This window comes from Crocodylus porosus, unplaced genomic scaffold (assembly GCF_001723895.1).
Source record: "Crocodylus porosus isolate Cpor-Errol unplaced genomic scaffold, CroPor_comp1, whole genome shotgun sequence".
Taxonomy (NCBI): Eukaryota; Metazoa; Chordata; order Crocodylia; family Crocodylidae; genus Crocodylus; species Crocodylus porosus.
In genome coordinates, this window is record NW_017728947.1 from 100,664,196 (window position 1) to 100,683,106 (window position 18,911).

General features: G+C 43.7%; 1 protein-coding gene across 1 annotated transcript in view; it reads left to right on the plus strand.

Annotated features, from left to right (window-relative positions):
- The window catches only part of TDRD9 (tudor domain containing 9), a 138,136-nt gene extending 120,591 nt beyond the window's left edge, over positions 1-17,545 (plus strand). The window contains exons 29-34 of the mRNA XM_019551158.1: positions 442-648; positions 855-951; positions 6,556-6,694; positions 7,609-7,727; positions 14,950-15,022; positions 16,941-17,545. Of these exons, the coding sequence (XP_019406703.1) occupies positions 442-648; positions 855-951; positions 6,556-6,694; positions 7,609-7,727; positions 14,950-15,022; positions 16,941-17,042 (737 nt within the window). The 3' untranslated portion in view covers positions 17,043-17,545. The remainder of the gene's footprint in view (positions 1-441; positions 649-854; positions 952-6,555; positions 6,695-7,608; positions 7,728-14,949; positions 15,023-16,940) is intronic.
- The last annotated feature ends 1,366 nt before the right edge of the window (positions 17,546-18,911 follow it).

The window sequence follows — 18,911 nt, forward strand, 5'->3', positions numbered from 1 at the left end:
GGGGTTTAACTCTTAAGACAGAATAAGCATGTATGAGGGAGGGAGTTCAGGTTCTTTGAGTTCAAAAATTCATTTGGGAACCTTCATCATATATCTGAACATGGTAACAGAACTCGAAGTTTGCTGGCAGGAGCAATGAATGAAAATCTTGCAGGGGAGACTGTCTGTGTTCATAGAACAAAAGGAGGGGCTCCCTCTGCCCACATCCACAGGGGGTACTGCTAAATTCAGAAAACTTATGGAGGAATGCCTGGAGTCTGAAAAGGTTAAGAACCATTGCTCTGTAGCGTTAAAATACAACATGTGATTTTAGAATTTGGAGAATTGGTTAATTTTTTAAAGCATTTGAGGCAAGGTCCCTTAAAGCATTTGAAGACTTTTACTGCAGATAGGTTCAAAACTATGAGCCTGATTCATATTGGGAATTGAGCTGCTAAATAGAATTAGTTTGTGCATCGATTTTCTCTGAATTCTTTATTTGTACTAGTTGGCTTTCTTTATGCTGCAAAACACATTTTGTCATTTTTTTCCCCTCTAGAACCATCTTGATAGACAAAGAGAGTGTAAACTCTGTTATTGTCCATGATACCCCTGCAGATCCATTTCAGCAAATGTTGGTTGCCGCTTCCTTATCAGTAAATGCAACTGGTAACGTATGGAAATAGGCAAAAAAAAATTATTGTGTATTCCTAATTTTACACATTTTTTGTACTACTTTAGCTTTTAACGTTGTTCATATGAACAGCCATACAAGTAAATACATTTGTCACTATAGTTCCTTTTGTGGGCTGGTTTGAGATTATTTGTGATTTTTCGCACTGCTAACTATCAGTTTTTATTCTTTTCTGTAATAGGGTCCACCATGTTGTTAAGGGAAACGACTTTTATGCCTCCTATCCCTGGGCTACCAGCACTCCTCTGTATGTTGTTTGCTCCTGTTATAGAACTCAGGTATTCATGCCTTTTTAACAATATTTTTTTTCTCATTGATAAATTTGTGACTTTAGCAAATTGACATTGTACACCTTCAGAAACTGGGTGCTTTCTACCATTGTTTCCCAGTGCTTCTCATTTCTTCCATCCTTTATCAGCAGTGCTGTACAGCACTGCAAAGATGTTGGGTAGGTATGTAAATCTGAATTTTCAAACTTTGCCTTCATGTATGCCAGTCACGTTCCTTAAATGGTTACAAGTACAGATGTAGCAGGAGATAAGTGTATAGTGTAGATTTCTACTAAACTTAGATCTTCATGGTGGAAAAGATTTATGTGTTAAAGGTTTTATTGCTGAATTTTACTTTTTCTCTTCTGACCTGCTTCAGGTACCTCGAGCCTTAAGTAGGTCTTGGTTTCTTGGTCTCTCTGGCTGTAAATAGATGTCTCATGTCACGGAGTACCCTCCAGGGAATGCTTGCTTCAGACTGCTGCAGGGTTGTTAGGTCTCTCAGAGTACCCCTTAAAGTAGAGGTGGGCAAAATACGGCCAGCGGGTCAGATCCGGCCCATGAGGCCATTCTGTCTGGCCCGTGGGGCCCCTAAAATATGTAGAAAATGAATATTCATCTGCTCTTGGTTCCTGTAAAAAATGACAGGCACCAAGGGCAGTAGGACCCAGGGGAAGCCCAGTGGGCTCCCACAACAGCAGGGCCCCCCCCAGTGCAACCCCCACAGCCAGAAGCCCCAGGTAGGGCTTCTGGCCTGGGACCACATGGCTGCCCTGGTGGTGCAAGAACCTCAGGTAAGTGGGGGGCAGGGGAGAAGGGCAGGGGGAGACCCCAGGCAGGGAAGGAGCAAGGAGTGGGGAAAAGCTGAGTGTGGGGGGGGGAGTTGCCCCTCCCCTGCCCTGTGGCAGGCGCCCCGCGCTGCAGCTGCTTGCGTCCCGCATGGGGCTGCCTGTGTCTGCTCCGGACTTTCCCATGTGGGCTGCGAGCTGCTGCAGCAGGTGGCCGTGGGGCGAGGGAGGGGCTGCTTTTCCCCCCCGCACTCAGCTCTTCCCTGGGTTCCTTCCCTGCTCCTTCCCGGTGCAAAGCGAAGTGGCCCCTTGCCCGCCTTGGAGCTCCCCGGCTGCTGGGCAGGCGAGGTGCCTCTTTTCCCCGCGCTCAGCACCAGCTTCTTTCCTGCCGGTGAGCAGGGGGTTGGGGCTGTGTGCTGCTCCCTGCCTGTGCTGGGGGGCACTGGGTGTGAGTGGGCAGGGAGCCAGCAGGAGCACAGGGCCCGCACCAGTGTCCCGGGACCAGTGCCGGTGGGGCCCAGAGCAGGGTGGTAGGAGCAGGGGGTCCCAGCCAGGAGGGGCTCTATGGAGCTGGGCCAGCTCCCTCCTCTCCCTGTTGGTGCAGCCCAGCCCAGCTCCACAGACCCCTGCCAGCCTGCACCCTGCTCTGGGCCCCGCCAGTGCTGGCCCTGGGACACTGGTCCCAAGACATTGGGACTTTGGTCCCAAGATGGTGGCTGGGGGCAGGGCACCTGTCAAGGAGCAGGGCTACCCATGCGGCTCTTGACAGCCTGCCAAAACTAGGTAAGTGACCCTCCACCCAAAATAATTGCCCTTCCCTGCCTTAAAGCCAGCCCAGGATTAGCATCTAGAGAAAGGGGGAGTCTTAAGTTCCTTCCTGCTTGAGACCCTGGCCTTTTGGGTTCTCACCTTCCCTGACTCTCTGTGGCCCTGACTCCAGGAGTGAGCATCCAGTTCTGCTCCTGAGAGAGTGACTTCACCTCCTGTTGGTGAAACAGCACAACTCACAGTTCCAAGCAGCATATCAGACAGTCTCTTCGGTAAAGGCATTTACTGGGGCTAAGGCCAGTCAGCCAGAGGTTCTCTGTCCCCTCCAAAAGGATTAAGCAGTCCTTCCATCCCCAGTCCAGTTCACAAAGCCCTGGGCACCCCCAAAGATAGCTTATTTCATTTACTCAACCCTTCCGGTCAGGAGCTGCCAGGTTGGTTGTTTTCAGCCTGTTCTCCCACTGTCTTGTGTATATCCTCAAGGCACCCCATGGATGTCACATATCTAACCCTTGTTGACATGTCAGCAAAGTCATTCAAGGCTTTGCTAATGCTAAATGTCTGTCCAGTTGTCTCCTGCACCTAGCCAGTCCTGGCACTTAACCTCTTCTAAGGAAGACCTTGAGTCACATGATAGAACAACAGTGTGAACACAGAAACAACACAATAAAGCATGTAGCACATTACAGTGCAGCAGTCACATTCCTGAGATTATTACAAGTGTAGGTATAGCAGTAGCTAAGTGTATAGTGTAGACCTCTGCCAGTCTCAGATCTGCGTGGTGGAGAGGATTGTATGTTAAGCTGTATTGCTAAACTTTATTTTTGCTCTTTTCACCTGCATCAGGTACCTAGAGCTTTACACTGGTTTCAGTTTCTCAATCTTTCTGGCAGTAAATAGATGACACAGGCCTGACTGTCCTCTGATTTAACTTGGATTAAAATGGGCACAGCAGTCATTTACAGACATTACTCTTGCAAACTATATTGCTGCTTCTCCACCAGAGAGGAGCACACAACCTGGCTGGCTTGTCCCAGTTAAAAACACAATAACCTTACAGATGCACTGTATTTGTCCCCTAGGGACCCATTAGATCCTACTGCAACATGGTTTGAATAAACCCACAGCAGCTATTTGATGAGTACAGTATAAACTTTATTCATATTATCAACCAGGTGAGTATAAACTTAGTGTAGCCTTTATTCATTCTATAAGCCAGGTGATTGGACTGGATGACAGCAGGGATAGTGCAGGGTTAAATACAAATACAAAGGGCATTTCTTCTGTTCTACTCTGCTCAAATCTGCATCACTGCCCACACATCTCACAAATTGCTGATTAATGAACTTATTTAATTGTAGCTTTCCTATGTACCTTTCCAGGTACATACCATGCTTTGGTTGTACTGTCCTCTATGCTTTGCCTATCTGCTATGGCAGGTTATACTAATTCTGTCCATCCCAGGATGTTCTTTGCCAGATTCCAAATGTTCTGATGCACTCTGGTGCTTTCTGCCAAACTTCAGACTCCCATATTTTAACTCTCACTGCTCTTGGCCTGTTTACAGCCTGCATGCACACATTGATGTCCTGGGAAAAAGCACTAGCACATTTTATCCTGCATACCTGAAAGGGACTTGAAGCTCATATGTCTGTAGGATTGTGGGACAAAAGGTTTTCTCCTGGCACAGATGCAGTCTCTGTTTACATCCTCTGCCTCTGTCCTCGCTGGGCCTGCATTCTGTCCACTTTGCTTCATGCCTCTTGGCTGAAATGGAAGCTGCCCTTCCCTCAGATGCTGTTGCTGCTTGGCAGACACCTCCACACATGGCAAACCCTCCTAATGGCAGCTTGTTGAATGCACCATCTCTGCCTATCTCTCTGGCCATGGACAGCAGTGAAAGTGGCAGGCCTGATACCCAGGCTGTTCCTCCCCATGCGGGATCTGCTCTGAAATCCTCTTTTGGATGATGCTCTACACATGAACAGTCAGTGAGTCATGCCTTTGCCCTCACCACCCACCTGGATGTAGTTTCATAGTTGGTAGGGTCAGAAGGGACCTGAGCAGATCAAGTCCGACCCCCTGCCATGGCAGGAAAGAGTGCTGGGGTCAAACAACCCTGGCAAGGTGTCTGTCTAACCTCTTTTTATAGACCCCCCAGGGTAGGAGTGAGCACCCCTTCCCTTGGAAGTTGGTTCCAGATCCTAGCTGCCCTGACTGTGAAGTAGTGCCTCCTGATATCTAGCCTGTACAAGCTGTCCTTTGCTAAGAAGACTAGTGACCTCCAGTGGCGGTTGCCACATGGGGCCTTGGCCACTGCCACTTTTGTCCACCATTTAGATCAGGTGGCGTGAATGGCCTGCCCCTCCTGTTTTCTATGCCATCCTGAACTGCCCCCTGCTTGCACCCGCTCTCTGCTGCCCTTGGTGCCACCTTTTGTACGCTGGGCTTCTACATTTTCTCTGTACTGAGTAGCTCTGGGGAGTATGATCTGCCTAGTCAGTGGGCCAGGCCAAGATGACAACTGTGAAGAGCTACAGAGGCCAGCTCTGACAAAAGCCTCCAACTCCCTTGGTTCCTGATTTGGACATGTCTCCTTTGAATTTGAATGTTTCACCTTGCAACAAAACTTGGACCAGCATTGGTTGTGCTGAGCTGTTAAAGGGGAACTGCAAGATGGAAAAATGGACAACTAATCCTAAATGTGTAATTCCATGAAAGGCATTTCAGCCACTGGTGATATGGGTGTTATGTTACTGATGAGTCTCTTATGTCTGACCCTTGGTGGGGCCCCTCAGTTTTGTACTTTTCCCCTATAGTTTTTTATTATTTTTTTATGATTTAAAAAGTCAGAAGTCTCTGGATCCAAATCCAAGCAAATATGATCAGAAAAGGATTTGTGCTATAATACTACTTTCAGATTCTTTCCTCTTATAAACCTTCATGTAAAGGAGTTCATGAAAGCTGGAAGCCCTAAAGATGGAAAGTTCAGAATTAGAAATTTGGAAAAAAAAAAAAAAAGTCTTAATCTATACTTCGATTGAAATTGGAATGAATAGTGAAAGCCTAATGACCTCAAAGTACATAGCATGGGTTACATTCTTCTACATTACAAATTGGGGTAGTTACACTGCAAATCATTGTTTCATCACAGTGGGCCCTGAAGTGTTTCAGAAAACACAAAGATCCTGAAAGTGAGGCAGTTATTGGTAACTTGGTTCCTGTTTGGCCATTCCAATGAGTTAGAATCATAGGAAAATTAGGGTTGGAAGGGACTTCAGGAGGTCATCTAGTCCAAGCCCCTGCTCAAAGCAGGGCCATCCCTAACTAGATCATCCCAGCCAATCCTAAAGCTTTGTCTAGCTGAGTCCTTAAAAACCTCCAAGAATGGAGATACTCCAGGTAACCTGTTGCAGTAGTTTACTACTCTCCTTGTGAGAGTTTTTCGTGATTGTGTAACCCATGTCCACTACTCTCCCTGCATCTGCAGACTCAGTCATTTCATCATAGAAGGCCATCAGATTGGTCAGGTATGACTTGCCTTTGGTGAATCCATGGTGACTGTTCATAATCACAACCTTTTCTTCCAAGTGCTTAGGAATGGATTTCTTGAAGACCTGATCCATGATCTTTTCAGGGACTGAGATGAAGCTAGCTGGCCTGTAGCACCCTGGATTCTCCTTCCCTTTCTTTAAGACGAGCACTATACTTGCCCATTTCCAATTGTCTGGGATCTCTCCTGATTGCCACAAGTTTTCTAAGTTAATGGCCAGCAGCTTTGCAGTCACATTGGCCGACTTCCTCAGCACCCTTGGGTGCATCATGTCCAGTCCCTTGGACTTGTACATGTCTAGCTTTTTTAAATAGTCCCTAACCTGTTCTTTTGCCACTGTTGGCTTCTCACCTCCTTCCACAAACTGTGCTTGCGGTAGTCTGGGAGAGTTGTTCCATGTGAGTGTCTATTTCACATTAAGGTGTTACTGTTAAATTTTTGATGTCTCATGATGTTTTGTATGCTTTCAAAAATTCCCATTTTTCCTATTTGCATTTTGTTTAGAGTTGATAAAGATGGGAAGAATTTTACGGGCGTTCTTTGTGGCTTGGGGTGGAACCAGACTCTTGGAACTCCAGTTCTTCCAGAACATGAAATGGAGCTGGCATTTGATGTACATTTTGATGTGGATGATATAGTGGAGGTAAAACATGCTTAGGAATTATTTTCACTGTTGTGTTGCATAGCTGGAGTCTAGTGGTTGTCAGATAACGTTAGCTATTTCAGTTTTATTCCTTGAAGTCTAACAACCTTTGGCAGGATTTTAAAGTTGTTTAATTTTTTTTTTTAGTGGAGTTGCCTGTTTATAACCTTGAATTGATTTTGTGCATCACAGACTAAGTTTAAAACACCCTAGGGTTATTTTATTAAACTTTATTGAGCAGAGTCAAATACACAGTGTAACACACTGGCATGTTTTTGGACTGCTCTGTATAAGCAAACTGACACTTAAATCAATATCAAGTTTGTACTAGTCAAACTCTTATACAAAAGGCTTTTGTTTTCTGAGAGATTAATACCTTTTAATTATATTCTTGGTATAAAGGATTACTACCACTTTTATAGCTTAATTTAGCCATAAAAAATTGTAAGAAGCAGGGATTTCTTAGGGTGTTGTCTTTTATTGGACCAAATGCATAGTTGGGATCAAGTTAGACAAGCTTTTGAGTGCAAGACATTGGGACCTAAGGAAGAATGTCTTGCACTCAAAATCTTGTCTAACTTGATCCCAACTATGCAGTTAATTCAATAAAAGATAACACCCTAAGGAGTCCTTTCCTCTTACATAATTCCTGGACCATCACTGCTACAATGTCAGTCTAACACTAAAATAAAAAATTGGACATTCATATATAGAAAAGATGCACCTAGTCTCATTTGGCCTTTTTGCTAAAGTCAAAGGTGCAACAACAAACTGTTGGTCTTAACTAAGGTATTCTAGATGTAGGGTAATGTGAACATGATGGCCACTGCCTACATACACAAATAAAATTATCATGTTTTATTGGAACTGGTACTTGGGCTGCTTTTCATAATATATCACTGGCATATTTACAGATAAACATCCTAAGGACAGCCATTAACAAACTAGTTTGTTATGGTCCAAATGTTCCGATATGCCATGGAGAAGAGAGAATTTCACAGCTGCAAGAAAATGCTCGTCAGAAGCTTTTGAGGTAAGACTTTTCATATAAAGGTTCTTTTGTTTTCATAGTTGATAGACAAAACAGCATCTCCATTAGTTTTCTTCTCTTTGATGATAGCCGCCTTGTTTGTTACAGTATCCTGTACACTTTTATGAATTTCTGGTGTTTTCTGGAAGTTGGAGAATGCTCCAGCTCTGCTAGACCCTCCAGCCTGGGACACAGAGTACATGTTTGCTCTGGCCCCAGCGTGACCCAGTAGCAACAGCAGTGGTGGCAGCTCCGACCCAGGCTACAGGTCCTGGCCAGAGGTGCCACCAATGCATCAGCTGTTATGGGACTGGGCTGGGGCCAGAGCAAACATGTGCTCTCTACTCCAAGCTAGAGTGGGACCAGAGCCTGCCCGAACAAAGGTAAACAGCTGGAGGAGGGGGCAGGGGGAGAAGGCAGTGGAGGGACAGGGTGCAGCTGCAGCTCTGTCACCAATCCTGAGTCAGGACCAGCCACAGCAGCTGCCTTCCCCCCTCCCCCACTTTATACTTGAATCCAAGATGAGGGGCCTCCCCCCCCCATATTAAATATGGGGGCACCTCATCTTGGATTTGAATAAATACAATTTATGTTGAAGCAGGGGTGTTTCCTTGACACTCTCATGCTAAGATGGAAAAGCTTAAAAATAAGTCTCCCCGTGCATTGTAGGGAAACTGGTTGCCATGGCATCCTCCTATCACATTGAAAGTGGCAATGTTTCCTTGACTCCCTCTTTGGCTGCAGATATTTTAATTGTTTTGCCAAGGTTTACTAACTATATCCACTGATTCGGTATGTGTGATTACCAGCACCTCACATTTTACTCCCCAGCTGTGAAGAGAGATTGGGTCACCACATTTTGTAAAGGGATAGATGAGTAAGGAAAGACTCTGGTCTTACTTTGAGATACTTGGGTATGCCTTCTTGGGCACATCCACATATGCAGGCACATGCACTTGCAGCAGCTCAAATAGGAGTGGCATAAATTTGAGCTGGAGACTTTTTTGCCTCCATGCACATGCCCATGCACTTTGGTATGGGGCAAGTTTCACCACTTGGGGCAAAATAACCCTGCCCAGCTCCTTCCGGATCTGCAGCCAGGGGGAGCAAGAGCTTGGGTCCAGTACCTGTTCTGGCCCCAGCAGTATAAAAATTTGCCCTAATGAGCAGCTCAGGACTGCTTGCTCCTGGGAGCGTCTGGGGCCCGGCCACTTGGTATCTAGGGACACTACACCTTGTGCCAGCTGGACTGCTGAAGCAGCCGTAACTTGAGAGTTTCCTGCACCCTCTACCCACTGCAGCAGTCTGGCAGTGGGGGCTGCTGCCTGGCTGTGACCTGCTGCCACCTGCGACAGCATGTGGCCTTGAGGTTGCTTGCCTGCCAGACCCAGACAAGGACTGCACAGCCGGAGCAGAGGCATAGGCACCTCTGAGCCAGCTGCCAGTGAACTGTGGCTATACATTTGGCCTTTATGTGGCACTACTGCCATGCGTGCCGCCGCCCTGCCATCTGGGCAGCTATCGCCCAGAAGATGTTCCCAGTGTGGTAGCCTGCTTTGAACTGTCAAAACATGTCCCCCTAGCCCCAAGTGGCCAGAGCGTCTGCCACCTCCAGCTGGGTGGGCTCTTTTGCTTGGGTTCTGCCACCTGCCTCACTAGCAGGAATTCTGGTGTTCCCTGTTGAAAAACTGCAAACTCTCTGATAAAAATAAATCTGAAATTCACTCTTTGAAATACCCCAAAATCCATGTTCTTCCACAATTAGAACAAAAGGCTGCTATATATGTGTGTGTGTAGAGAGAGAGAGAGATCAGTTAGGCAATGTTTTATTGCTATATGTACAATGTTAAAGCAGTTTGGAAGCCTACTAGTGTCTCCATCATTATCATAAAATAAATTCTAAATATCTAAATAGTTTGTTGTTTGCTTCTGGTTTTCTTACCAGATGGGGGGATGTGGGGTTTGCTAAAGCACCAGGGCAAGGGACAGGTATAGAGACACTTTGGCTGGCTACAAGAGCGGCTCTTTGGAGAATCCGAGTCTCCAGTTGCCTCAGGGCACAGTCCCTTTTGGGGAGGGAGCGAGGTTTATTTGATACCTGGACATTGCAAATACCCTGTGCGGGGAACATATTTTTTTTTTGTTTCCAGTGTGCCTCTTTCCCCGTCTCAAATTGCTTTGAGACAGGGCAAGAGCCACGTGCAGGGTCACCTGGATGTGCCCCTTCAAGGTATCAGGGTTTGACAAAAATTTAATATAGACTGTGGACCTGTGTCAGTGAAATGAACAAAGGGACCTGGATGGTTTTGGGCATTATGTCATGCCTGCCACTGTTGTCTGGTACAGCCAAACAGTTAATGTTGTCCCAGAGTGATACAGCACTTCTTAGCAACTTGGCACACAATGGATTTTATGCATCCAGAAAAACAGCACACGGATAGTTCCAGAATAGCTGCTTCTGACGTGTACTGCATAAACATGCTTGCCTCCATTGGGCAGGATTTCACATATTTTTCATTGTAGACCTGCAAAGTAATCACCAAATATCAGAAGTCAGAAAAAAGTACATCTGGTAACACTTGATTTCTCGCATGCCTTGGAAACAATTAAGATACCAGTGTTATGATCTGCACCCCCATCCTGGGGTTTCCTTTGGGTAGCACCGTAGAGGAAAGTTGAAGCGCAAGAGTAAAAGTAACTGTGTTGTGTTATGCAGTAAATAGCTGGCCACACTTACAGCGATAAATGTATGGAAAAAAAGAAATACTGTACTAATCTGCCAAACATTATTTTGCTCAGGCAAGAAACATTTTTGCAAAGCGGCTTTAACTGCAGATAGACTAAAAAATAACATTTTAAACATAGGTGACAAATTAACACTGCCTTGAGGCATCATACAAAGGTTAAACGAAACATGCTTGAGTTTACCAGCCTCTCTCCTTTTTAAAGTGATCTTCCTCTCTTAAATGACTGTAAACATGGCACCTTCTTATTCAACAGAGCTTTCCCAAGCACTGTCCATTCTAACTTTTATCTTGCACTGGCATGACTTTCAAACTTCCATTGAGACTAAAAGGTTCCCTGAAATTTGTTCTGTAAGTGGTTACTTGATTTTACTTCTGTTACCACTGCAAAACTGCCAAGAGAAACTAAGTTGGCTTTGGTTCCTACTTGTACCTCGTCTGGGAGAGTGATTTACTGAGCTCTGACTGCAGGAATAATCAGGTTGTAGAAAAGTAGAGATCAGAATTTGTCCTGTAGAGTGTGAAATCCTGGTGGACTATCGTTAGGATCTGTATGCAATTCTAACATTGATAAAACATTGTCTCTTTAAATACCATATCAAATAGGCCGCTTTCAAGTACCAATATTTGACATAAAACTCTGTTTAGTGTAAGAGCTACATTTTGTTGATGTGTCTCCATATCTCTTTTTCCTTTTCTCTAAACTTTATCTTCAGATGTTCTCTGTTCCTTAATTTTCTGTTAGGCTTCTTCATGTACTCCCATACCTCCACATCTCCTTTTGCTTCCCTTCCCGTTCTCCCTTTGTGCAAAAAGCAAAACATTTGAAGCTGCATTCTAAATTTTCCAGCTGCCCAGAGAATCATTTTCCTCTGGGGGACAAAACGCACCAACTTTGATGTTTTGATGCATATTTATCATGCCATAGCTATTTCTGTATCACTCATATGTTTTTTTAATCTTTCCTGAACCAAGCAATGTCCTTTTCAGTTCCTGTCCCCCTCCCACCCAGTATTTGCAAAAAATCAAAGTTTTAATGAGACAACTTCATATTCAGTAGTGCTGATGAATACACATTCAAGATGCGCAAGTTACTGCCTTAAAATATTATAAAGCATGTTATTAATAAGTCTTTTTTTTTTTAAATCTAAAGGATTACCCTAACAAAAAAACCCTGAAGTTTCTTTGTTGAAGTTAGTTATATATCGCACTTCTTTCTGTTCTAAAAAAATATTCCAATGATTACATGTCTAAAGCCATACTAACAAATTATATTAAGATATAAGGTTTTAGTTGTCCTGCAAGATTAGACCAAGGTGTAAAAAGGGCACTCAGGGACCATAGGGCCGTGGCAAAGAAAAAAATCCTTTGCATCAGTTTTTACTGCAGAAGATATTGGGAGAATTCTCAGACCAGACCAGTCCCTCTTAGTGGATAGGTCAGAAGAGTTGGATCACATTGAAATCGCAACAGAATACGTTTTAGAACAGACTGATAAACCCAGGAATTCTGAAGGCACTCCAAGGTGAAATTGCAGAACTGTTTAGGGATGGAGAGAGACCAAAAGTGAAGTCCTGAAGGGATCTGTGCTAGACCTAGTTTTGTTCAATTCTTTTATCAGTGACGTGAAAATAGGGATAGACTCTGAAATCTCAAAATTTGCAAATGGTGCTAAACAATTTTGGGTAGTCAAATCCCAAGTGGACAGAAGAGCTGTAGAAAAATCTCACCTAGCTGAGTGAGCGGGCCAAAATGGCAGATGAGCTTCATTCACTGTTAACAAGTGCAAGATAATGCACGTGAGGACAAATATCTTCAAATACTTGTACACAGTGGTGGGTTCTGAATGAGCTGTTATGACTTGGGAACAGACCTTGGAGTCATTGTATGTAGCTTTCTGAAAACATTAGCTTAATGTGCACTGCTGATCAAAATAGTCAGTAAAATGTTTGGCATCGTCAAGAAGAAAATTGAAAACAGAATGGAAAATATCATCATGCCACTATACAAATCTCTTGAATACTGTACACAGTTGTGGTCAAAAAAGATGTAGTAGAATTAGAAATGGTACAAAGAGGAGCAACCAAATGATCAGGGTATGGAGCAGCTGCCATGCCAGGAGAGTCTAACAATCTAGGACTCTTCAGTTTGGAAAAGAGAAGGCTGAGGGGGTATGATAGAAGTCTATAAAATCATGAAAAGTGTGGACAAATAATGGGATAATTTTATTCACCAAGTTCCAGAAGACTAGAACCAGGGTACACGTACTGAAATCAGTAGGAGACGGATTTAAAAGTAACAAAAGAAAGTACTTTTTTATATAGCTTGTAGCTAACTTGTGGAACTCATTGCCACAGGAGGTGGTAGGGGCAGATAATACAGGTAGGTTCCAAAAAGGATTTAAAAACATTATGAATAATGTATATGTTAATAGCTATTAAACAGAATAGTCAGAAATTATTTCCTATAGCATCTCTAAACCAATGATGGAGGATGCCAAGATAGGTGCTGAACAAGGGGTAGATCGCTGTAGGTCAGGGGTGGGCAAAATACAGCCTACAGGCTGGATCCAGCCCACCAGTTTTTTGTATCCGGCCTGCATGGGGCTGAGCCCTGCCCGCACCTGCCCTGTACCCATCAACGTCCCCAGCCCCGACTTGGCTAGGCCAGCATGCACAGCTTCCTGGCTGGGTTGCTGCTGCTGCACGGGTACTACTCGGCTCCCTACCACCTCCAGCAGCTCCTCCTCCTGCCCTTGCAGTGCTGCTCTGGGCAGCAGGTAGTGCAGGGAAGCACCAGCAGCCATGGGGGCGGGGCACGTGCCAGGCACCACGTGCCCAGCCAGGCAGGAGGAATGCTGTAGCTGGGCAGCTCCTGTCCCAGTGCACAGGACTCCAGCAGCCATCTGTGGGCAGCCAAGTGAGCGGAAGGCAGCCCTGCTGGGAAGTTGTGTACACGGGCTAGGCCTGGGGTGGTGCTATTGGCGGGTGCAGGCAGGAGTGCAGTGCAGGCCGCCCCAGGCAGGAGCAAGTGGGGCTTGGCCCCAGGCAGAGCGCCGTGGGGGCAGCTGTTGGACAGATGGGAGTGAGGGGTGAATTGCACATGCACCGCATGGCTTGGGCAGGCTCTGCTGTCAATGCTTCAGCTTCCGGCCAGCCCTTGGAACCTAGCATGGGCAGCCTCCCCCGACTTATGACCCCTCCACACCTGTCCCCTCCCCACAATATACAGGAGTAAGTCTTTATTTTGAGCTGTTATGCAATCGTCTCTATATACACTACTCAAAAAATAAATAAATCAGGATGATTTTTTTTTAAATAAAATTAAAATATAGTAAAGGTTTGATTTTTTTCGTATATTATTTGTTTTTTAATCTATAATTTGTTAAAATTGTATCTTCTGAAAGATTTTATTTGTGTGGCCCCCGATAGTTCACAAAAACTTATTTAGTGGCCCTCCAGCCAAAAAAATTGCCCATCTCTGCTCTAGATATATCTGAGTCAGTGGTCTGTCTCCAAAAGACCCACTTCCGCCATTGTCGGAGACTGGATACTGTGCTATATGGACTGTTGGTCTGACTCAGTATAGCACTCATTGTGTTCTTATCTCTTCAGTATTTGTGGATCTTAGTATCCAGAAACCAGATTTTTAGGAGTAAAATCAGTTGCTTGTTATTCCGTTCAGAATGATTGTTTCTCATATGGGCTGGGCTGACCGTGATTCTGAAGAAAGAGATGATTCATTAGCACAATGTTGCTTTTATTTTTTAACCCATGTACATTTTTTTATTCTTCCATATTTCAAATATTTTCTGATTATTTTTGTTCAATGTATCAACATATTATTTAGAGCCCTTCCAGTAAAAATTATAGCACTAATCCGGCTAAGTCTCTTACAGTTCCTCTCTGTTTTTTTAAGTTAATCATATTTACATCATGTCACTGCTACTTCAGAATAAAATGCATATTTTGAAAAACACATCTAGACAGAATTAATTAAAATGCGCTTCATACAGCTTGAGGAAATAAGTGGGAAAGGCAAACCATCTATAGTATTTGAGTTGTCACAAAAACAAAATGTCCTAAAATATCTAAATTATATAGTCAAATTAACAAGTATGCAAAAATTAATGGGCTAAGGGAATGCTGCAAATTATAGCCCTTTGTCAGATAGGCAAATTATTCAATTAGCTATCCGAATACATTTTTTTAAATTAGTTTCACTAAAGCAGTAATCTGTTTTTTCACAATGCCAGCATAATACAGATAAAAATTCAAAATGAAGCACAGTAATGTGAAAATCTGAGGGTTTTCATTTTTCAGCAAAGTACTATCAGAAATGAGTTTCCAATATAAAATTTCATTTAGATGGTTTTATATGATGATGGTATGCAGTAGCAATTCAAGTAAACAGAAATGGTCCTGTAGATGTTTAGAGTTAACTAAATACAGTTTCTTATTAATCTTTTTATGGAATTTCAGTTTAATCTGCAAACCAAAACCTCGAGAAGTAATTACTCCCAAATGGTATGAGAAGTCTTACGAATGGAATCAGGTAAGGGGAAAAAAAGAGAATGGGATGTTATATATTCCTTGAGTTCTGTAGTAGGTTCAGGGCTGACACTAATCTCTTTGAATGATTTTGTCCCAGTGTTGCCCTTCATAGGTTGGTTGTTTTGTTTTTTTTTGTTTTATGACCATTTAAGGAGACAGTTCATTTGAAAAAATGTAAATATTGTAGATTAGTATGTGAAATGTATGGACAAACTTATACTCATCAGTCTAATGCTGTCTGCTTAATTTGTGAATGCTTACGTTAGTTCTTTGTATATTGTTTGAAAATAAAAAGCTTCACAAGAAGAAGAATTTCTAACAGGGAGTCATCTTGGTTGCTTTTTCTAATAAGGATTAAAATGTTAATGCCTAAAATTTTATCTCCCTTGGAAAGTAATTCCTGGTACTTCCTGTAACACAGATGTAAAATTAACCACAGGAAGGGAAGGCCTGCGATTGCTATACTTGCTGTGCTTGTTCTGGAATTGCCAGCTGGCAGTAAGCAAAATTTGGGTTCTCCTGTTTACTGTTGTGCTTTCAAACAGGATTTCCTTTTTATTTTTCCAGGAAACTGGATGGTTTTAGGGTCACTGGGATGGGTCAAATAAAGAGTACTCTCCAGCAGAGCTGGGGAGGGCTTCCTGCACCTGGAAAATTAGGGTCTTGCTTGGAGTAAGTGCTTTTCTGTCCTGCTGCTTTGTTAGAAACCTGCCATGACTTCCCATCCTTCCAAAAACACTCGATTCCTGCTGCAAGGTAGTTCATAGCCAGAACAGTGGTCAGTCAATCGGTTAAAAAAAAGAAAGAAAAAAAAGAGGCAGGCCTGTGGGGGCACTTCTGTCTCTGAGGAGGTTTGCAAGGGGAGTAATGGGAGCCTTCCTAAGGCAAATAAATGAAGGATGAAAGGGAGGAGAAGATTGTCACACCTAGATAAGGAACTGGAGAGAATATTTGTCCTGTGAGCAAAAGTTAAATTTCATTAAATTTTGCTGCTGTTTTTTCTGTGCTGATTTGATGATGGCAAAATATCGTCTGTCTTCTGTAACACCAGCTCAGAAGTTCCCCTAGTCCGGTTCTGATATCGTGCATAAGAAGTAGTAGTGGTGTTAATTTTTTACATTTCAGTATTGTTTGGTATTGAAGCATTGACATTAGAAAGAAGTGTGTCTCGATCAGGAAAACCCCATTCAGTTTGCTCTGAATCCCCTGCAGTACTGTTACCTTCAGAGGATATGAATCCCCCTTCCCCTTCTAAACAGCATAAGGGGTTGAAAACCCTATAGTTGACCCTTTTTCATGGGGGAGGGGGGGTGCGCGCGCGCACGTGCACAGAAGATCGGTTTGAATGTTGTTATAAAGCAGTGCTCCTTACTGATTCCTCTCCTAATCTACAAATACGTTAATATTGACCTGGTAAGTCAAAGAACAGTAACTCAGTAGTTTTTAAACCACCAGTATGAGCACTGTAGTGTAAGCTTTTGTTCAAGTACATAAATGATTTTAGTGAGGGCATTTAATTCGATGTCATTACCAAATATCCAGAGGCATAACAGGACACCAGCTCCACCAGCAGCGTTGGAAGTGCAGTCGATTGGAACAGCAGTGGCTGTTTCCATGCACATCTCCGCTTAGTTATGCTACTGCAAAATACCTTAAGTGTTCAGCTGATGAGTAAAATCTGTAGATCTCTTGTTGAGGTGAACTCTGACGTGGGAGTTCCACAAATAAGGATTTCCAGAGTAGCGTTTTTTGTTAAGTTTTCAAGCGCACACCATGGAAAACAAGGAGAACTTTGTCTGACTTGGACCAGTCAAACTCTTAGGAAACTAAGTAAGATTTTTTTTCACAGCTTTGTTTATAAGAAAGGTTTTTTGCAGAGTTGCATCTGCCTAACATTGTCATTTTTTTGTTTTCTTTAGGTGGATTCAAAACTCATCATTGATCAATCTGAGGGGCAGAATGAAAGAGGAAGGAATGCTTTTCTTTACCAACTACATAAGCTAGTTGTGTTAAATACTTAAGTGTTTTCTACAAGTTATTTAAAGGAAGAAATGTTTTAAAAAAGGCTTAACAACTTCCTCCTTTTTTGTGTGATCTCTTAAAGCTGGCTCTGTCTCACTGGTTCTTAAAATGAATGGTGTGCTGTAATTTAGTTTGGAATACTTTAATCATTTTTTACCCCAAGATGAGCAAATGGACAATGACTTTTTGCACTGGAAGATTTGAATCAAGATCCACAAGTACAGAAAAAACAATCGCACCTTCGTAGAAGACATTTATTTAAAGCAAGATGCTCTTTTTCTTTTAATAATGCTTGATAAGGCTTTAAGAAAGCACTAACCAACCCTTAAGGGAATAGAAGAAAGTTATTTTAGCTGCTTAGTTAAAAGATCATAAAAGCTGAGGAAGAATAAGATTTAATTTTTGTCTTTGAAGATGATAGATATTGAGTTGCAAAATGTTTTTTATATTCTTTTGTTTAGGTGTTGCTAGTGTTTCGGAAAATAAATGTTCTGGCAAATTGCTAGGTTGCGGTTTGTATATATAAAAGGTTAATGGCTACTAGTCTTTTAGGTTACGTATCAGTAATTTAACTTACGCAAGCAGGTAAAGTCGTGATTGGATCTAATATGTGATGCACATAGTCGTACCTCCTGCTATGCTGCATGGCAGGAGGTGCAGTTGTAGGCACATTAGTTCCCATTGTGCTGTATTATGGGTATAGGGTGAGCCTGATCCTGGGCTCCCCCTGCATTGGCAAGAAGCAGGTGCTTACAGCTGGAAGCCCCCTTTGCTGAGGGGCCAGCCATGGGGCCATATACACCTGGGACCCAGGATCCTACAGTTGACAGGGCCCTGGTCTCAGCTGCATGAGAGGCAGAGCATGGACTCAGAGCCCTGTCAGGTGTGGGACTGCAGCTGCATGCGGGGAGCTGTGATCCCCAGGGCTCAGGGGCTGCACCCCTGTGGCTGGGAGCCCTGTCTTGATGAGGCTGCCAGCTGCAGAGAAGACCCTGCTACATGTGCTAATTAAAGCTGGATAGTAACCAACTATAAAGTCAGTATGCATTTTCGAGGTCCAATTTTATGTGTTTGGAGCTTTTTATTGTGTGATAGCTGCTTTGCATGTGTAATTGGTCTCCAGGTAATTGCACGATTAACCGGTTAGTTGTACAATACCTATAATGTATAGAGAGGGGTTAAAATAAGCATAGGAAGAACTCCACCCTTACCATATAAAACTTCAACAGAACAAAGCTTTCCAGGGCAGTTTCATATATCAACATGCAATAGAAAGAAAAAAAAAAACTCCACAGTCCTCTTTTTCACCTTCAGGTGCACCCCCCTGCATCCCATACCCCCTGCTGCACTGTGTGCCCAAGTGCCCCTTAATACTATAGACTGGTCAGCCTTACTTCAATCCCTGGAAAGATCATGACAAATCAGTTGCCTTTAAATACTGTTCTCATCCATGAGCTGTAACATGTAGAAGGGCCTTAGTTGATTGAATGCTGGCTGTAGTAAGTCAGTCCATCTACTTGACACAACTGAACATAAATCTTACTTATGAGGAAAGAAAAGTCCTCGTGAAGCTCTGATCCACTGCTCCTCTATTTTATTCCTTCCTCTGTTGCCTAGAAGAGGGCTGTTCAGCTTCCAAGTGGCCAGGGGCTTCATGCCCCTCAGGCTATGCTAGCAGGAGCCCTGGGCCTCAGGGACCACATACCCCGCCACTGCTGCATCACAGTCAGGTGCACCCCCCTGCATCCCATACCCCCTGCTGCACTGTGTGCCCAAGCGCCCCTAATACTGCATCCTGTGCTCCATTCCACTGCACTGTGCACCTGAGCATCCCCCACTACTGCATGCCTCCCTGCTGCACCATGCAC